A 6000-nucleotide genomic window follows, 5' to 3' on the forward strand; every position below is an offset into this window, starting at 1 on the left:
TAAGTGCTAAATTAAATCTCAACTTTTTTCTCTCAACATTCTTGATTTTTGTGTTTTGTGAGTTCATAATAGGAGACTGGACTCCTATACATTTGGGAGATACACGATGCCTGGGTTTTTTTGTTTTTTTTGTTTTGTTTTTTTAATTAAAACATCAAAGCTACACTTTATTTACTGTGACAGTGGGGTAAGAGAACAACCTCTAGAATTAAGTTCTCCTTCCAGCGTGTGAATTTCCGAGTTACTCAGTTGTCAGCTTTGGGGTCAGATTCATTTACCCACTGAGCCATTTTCTCCAACCCTATTTCTGTTCCCACGAGGTTTATAGTATGATTAGGACAGGAATATAAAACTAAAGAAAAATCACAAAAGGATTAAGAACAGCTATGTAATTTCTATGGTTTTGTGAAGTATATTTTTCTTAAGGAGCATGACTGGTGTATATCTGTGGGGACTTTTGGGGGGTAGCGTTATTGTTATAGGCTTATATGAAAACACTTAATTTTGTCACAATATTTTACTTCAGATATGTAATTGTTGGTTTAAACTGGCTTCAAGCAGTAATAAAAAGGTGGTGGTCAGAACTCTCATCTACGTCAGAAATTATAAGTGATGGGTAAGTATAACTTTAAAGATAATTTATGCTGAAATTTCTATGGAAAAGTATCTTAATTAGACAAAGTAGTGAGTTTATTCTGTGGTCATCATTGTATAATTTTATTTTCTTCATTTTCAGAGAAATATTAAACTGAGGTACTTTTTATTTATGAAAAAAACATGCAGAGTCCCAAAACTCCTTATATCTCTGCTGCTAGAACCTGACCTTTTATTTTAGGTTTGTTTTGGTTTGTTTTGTGATGCTCTCACTGTGTGTCTTCAGCCCCAGCGTTCTCGGTGCTGGTGTAAGACAGCATAGCTATCTCAGCCCTTCCCTCCCGAGGTAACAGCTCAGCAGTGGTGTAACCTTCACATGGAATGTGCTAGAAAGATAGAAGAAAGGAGCTGCCCTTGGTGTACTAAGGAATGGAAATATCCTGACAGGTCTCTGAAAATGGTTACAGTCAGCATGCCTTAGCTTGAAAATATGTGAGGAGTCTCTCAAATGATTTGAACCCAAGCCAGGCATGGTGGAACAGGCCTCTGAACCCAGCACTAGGAAGGCCAAGGCAAGAAGAACACAAGCTTGAGGCCAGCCTAGGCTGCACAGCAAAACTCTGTATTGCCAGATGGTGTTGAAAACAACAGTCTCTCTCCTCACTAACTCCCTCTTAGATTCCATAATCTTTGTAAACTCAGTGGAATTTTCTACTTCATACCCAAGAAAGTTGTCCACTTGCTACAAATGCCTACTTGCTGTCTCATCTACTTTGACAGCCAAATATCCATGAATTTTTGTATGGCATAGCATATACTATTTTAAGAAGTTTCTTGACTTTGTTATATGATTTTCTACTGATATAAATAAATTAAAAGCAAGTCTGTATCTTACTATTTACTTTCTTCTCTTTCTTTCTTTTTTTCCCCTCAGAAATATTAAGATTTTAAAGCAACAGTTGAGTGGACTATGGGAACAGGAAAGCCATCTTACTTTGGTTCCAGGATATACTGGTAATATAGCTAAGGTAATCTATATTTGTAATTTAAGAATTTTACATTTTGACCAGTATTGATATGCTTATCTCTTACAGGAAAAAGGCACATTGCTAGTTGGGATTTTAATATTTAAACTCCTAGAGGACATTGATAGTTATAATTGCAGAAAGAATTGGTGGTGAGAAGTATTTCCACCTGCTGCTTGGCATTTGCTGTCATGAGTAGTTATTTACCAGGAAATAAAACATTGTATGGTTTAAGAAAGTGTTTATGTCACTGGCTCATGAAATTTTCTTGGGTACCTGTGTAAAAAGAAACAAATGCGATTGAGCATTAAATATATCACTATATGTGATTGTACACACATTTCCCAGCCCCCTACCCCATCCCCTTTTCTCCCTCCCTCCCTTACCTCTTTGTCTTTGTTTCTGCTCGAACAGTTTTACTATGTAGCCCTGGCTGGCCTGGGACTTGCTATGTAGGCTAGGCGGCCTCAAACTCACAGAAATTGGCCTGCCTTTGCCTCCCAAGTGCTGGGATTATATATATCACCATGCCTGGCAAGAATTCTTTTTTGACTCACTACTTTTACTCTGATTACTCTGACATAGTGAGTTTTTTTTTTAATGTTTTGGGTTATAGTCACACTTTTTTCAAATTCATCTAACATCCTTCTGAATCTCTCATTCAGACTAAAGTCTTATAAACAGTTCTATTTTTCTGAGGTTGTTTGTTGCTTGTGATTTTAAAGTATACATAACACTGTGAAGACTTTAGTAGAGCTGAAAAGCATTTTTTGCCTAAAATTTTGATTTTTTTTTTTTAATGTTAGGTTATTGGGACAGGTCTGTATAGTCAGGGCTATCCTCGTGTCACTGTGAAGCCCCTCCTGGTGCTGAAATCACCATCTTCTTTCCTCAGCTCCCAAGTGCCGGGAGCAGAGGAGTATGCTGCCATGCCTGGTTAACTTAAATTCTCTTTTTATTAAAAAAGAAAAGCCTTCTGATAAACATAGCCTTAAGATACTATGGTGATCATGAAAATTGTCAAGTAATTAAAGTTTCAATGTAAAGTCTATAGTAAAATCTTGATATCAGCCCTAAAATATGTTACTTTATGTTATGTTTTCAGGGAGCAATGGACGGTATATAAAGTGAATAAGGAAAAAGAAACATTAAAAGCTGTACATTTTCATTTAAAATTTAAAAATAAATGATTTCTTTGACCCATTCATGTGTATAGTGCATTCTGGTCATACTGACCTTATCCTTCCACTACTTCCAGTCACCCGTCCTCTCCCAAGTCCCTGCTCCACCTTTATCATACCTTTGTGGTTTTTGTTTCTTGAGACATGGTTTTTCTGTATAGTCTTGACTGTGCAGGAGCTCGCTCTGTGGACCAGACTGGCTTTGAACTCACAGAGATCTGCCTGACTCTGCCTCCCAAGTGCTGGGATTAAAGTCAGGTGCCACCACTTCCTGGCTTGCTTTTATATTTTCTTGCCTTGCTTTTGTTTCTCTTTATGAGCTGTCCACTGTGGCACTGAAAATAGTGGCTTCCTCTCCTACAGCAGCCCTTGACTGCTTTATTACACCATCTGATTTTTAGCCTGGAGAAAAACAAATGGGTGGGGAGTGGATCTGGAGAGGGGATCTCAAGGTCTCCTCCTTACAGAGGACCTGGCTTCACTTTTTAGTACACACATTGCATTTCAGAGCCGTCTGTAACTTCAGTTCCAAGAGATTCAGTGTCCCCTTCTGGCTGCTTCTGGCCGTATGCATTCCTGTGATGCACAGACATACAAGCAGACAAGCATTTATACACATAAACTCAGAATAAATTATTTTTAAAAATAACTTGAAATTGTCAAACTGTGCCTTGGGCTTTGGTTTCTATAGCACTTACAGAATCTCTGCATTTTAACTGCAAAGCAGAGTTGTTGAAACACAGGAACCAAAACATTCACTTAGTGTTTGCTCAACGTTATTGAACATATAGCATGTGCCAGGACCTGTGATAAACAAATGCATATAAAATTTTTGAATAAGACTTCTTCCTTCTTTTTAAAGGTTTCAAAGGGAAGTAAGGCAAATTAAGAAACAAGCAGAAAAGAAGGCAGGTTGAGTGCGTTTGTATTTGCTTGATTAACTGATGGGATGTTTTTTCTCCTTTAAGGATGTAGATGCTTATTTATTACAGCTGCATTGAAAGATTTCATCTTATAAAGATTTGAGTATTCAGACAGCGCTGGATTCTATGATTTCCAAAAGGAGGTCTCTCCTGAGAACCGAGAGCTGTGGAAGAAATAAAACCAATTTTTTTCTTTTAAAAAGCCACATAATAAAACCACTAATGAAATCCTAACAATCTACTTCACATTGAAGTGGAAATATCAAGAAGGAGCGGCATCAACTTCAATGAGGTGAAAGTGCACTATGAAGACTGTTTGCCTTTGCTGCATTCAGAATTCAAATGACTGTTTGATAGCGTTGTTTAAGAACTACTGGGTCTTCACTCGGCCCTGCATAAGAATATGATTGATAGTATGCAAAAATAAGACAGGACTTATTACCAGGAACTATAAAGACCAATCATTAAATTTTTTATTGTGTTTTATGAAGAAACACTTAAGTGTGTGCAGCTAATTTCTTCTGTTGGAAAGACTTGGAAAGTTTAAAACATCATAGTAAGTAATATTAAAAATTTTTGTCCACACTGATACTGTGTACAAATGCCTTAATTATTGATAAGCCAATATGTTATAATACCAATATCTTTTTTAAAAAAATTAAAAGCAACCATGCTCTGGCATGATAAAATCATGGAATTAAATCAGGGGTTTACATTCATGTAGAATGTTGTTGAAATATATTCGACACCATTTTTTTAAACTTGAGAAATTTTTAGCATCTCTGATTCTTTTTGTCAGAAACTTCATGTTATGTTTGTATGTATGTGTTATTCTTATATAAAGAAAAAAGGTGAATATGTATTTGTATGAATGTTTAACTGGAAATGTCCATGGAGTTGGCTAATTTATATTCACTTTTTATTGTATATAGAGTTCTAATATTTTTCATTTCTGTAACATTTAAACTTCCTTTGAGTAAATTTACTAAATATTTCTATTTTTTGCTTTTTTAATTCTAATTTTATATGAAATCTGATTAATTCCTTGACACTAAATGTGTTCTGAAAAGTTCCACACAATGTTTCAGAATTGTTTACAGTTAATGCTGACATTGTACTTTAAGTTCCAACACAGTGCATCACTACCTCCTCTAATGGTTAGTAGGAAATTCCAGCAAACCATATGCAAGCGTTTTTGTGTTTTGTTTTGTTTTTTTTTTAATATGGCCATTTGAAGTATCAGTGTACTCAATTCTAGGAAGTCATAACAGTTTGAATCGTACCTGTCTTAGTTGGAATTGCAGTTAGCTACCACTCCTGCTGGCCCATTCATCATCTTTCTTTAGTAAGGCTTGCAAGCTTCCAGAAAAGATAAATTGACTTCCTCTTCATATTCCAATGTACATTTTAAAACTTAAAGCAGTGACTACTGAGACCCCCAGCCCCCCTGCCCTCCAGTGTTATTTTTTAACTGAATTCTGTTTTGTATAGCTATTATTCCAGATATCTATGTACACCACAGAATGAATATCCGTTGTAGTAATTGATTATTATATCCTCAGATTAGAGTCACATCCAAATGACTACAGTTTTGTGATTTCGAGGTGAGGTATGTAAGAAGTCATTCTTCAGAACGTGGGGGTGTCATGAACCTCCATTCCCCTGAAGCCTTCAGCTGGGAACTACAGCCTTTCTTTCTTCTTAGCCTGCAGTTTTCACTGTCTTATTGAACCATTTGGGCAGGTTGATGTGGTTTGGTTGGAGTGTGATGCTAGTGAGACTAAGGGTTTGAGTCTGATCCTTTTAAATTCATTAACTTCTCACGTGCACAAAGAAATTCTGTAGTTCCTGATTGCATATTTCTTTCAGTATCCACTTAATAAATTCAGTTTGTGATCTCAAAGAATGTGGTGTGCATAGTTTACTTCTCAAAGAGAAATAGAATGATTGATTTGTATAACAGTATAGATTTCCAGTTTGAAGAGAAAATATTCAAAATAAGACCTAACATACTTTATAATTTTTTTTTGTTTGTTTTTGTTTTAAGACAGGGTTTCTCTGTATAGCTCTGGCTGTCCTGGAACTCACTTTGTAGACCAGGCTAGCCTCAAACTCAGAAATCCGCCTGCCTCTGCCTCCCGAGTGCTGGGATTAAAGGCGTGCGCCACCACGCCCAGCTATACTTTATAATTTTTTAGTTGCACAATATCAAATACTATGGATCAGATTATTGACTAAACAGTATCTTTTTAAAAAAAAATCAAAGTTCAAGTAAAT

General features: G+C 36.1%; 1 protein-coding gene across 1 annotated transcript in view; it reads left to right on the top strand.

Moving 5' to 3' along the window:
- Positions 1–5623, top strand: part of Katnbl1 (katanin p80 subunit B like 1) — a 35027-nt gene extending 29404 nt beyond the window's left edge. Inside the window, exons 8-10 of the mRNA NM_024254.3 lie at positions 527–616; positions 1529–1622; positions 3769–5623. Of these exons, the coding sequence (NP_077216.1) occupies positions 527–616; positions 1529–1622; positions 3769–3801 (217 nt within the window). The 3' untranslated portion in view covers positions 3802–5623. The remainder of the gene's footprint in view (positions 1–526; positions 617–1528; positions 1623–3768) is intronic.
- Positions 5624–6000: the final 377 nt, after the last annotated feature.

The sequence above is a fragment of the Mus musculus genome, chromosome 2 (genome assembly GCF_000001635.26).
Source record: "Mus musculus strain C57BL/6J chromosome 2, GRCm38.p6 C57BL/6J".
NCBI lineage: Eukaryota > Metazoa > Chordata > Mammalia > Rodentia > Muridae > Mus > Mus musculus.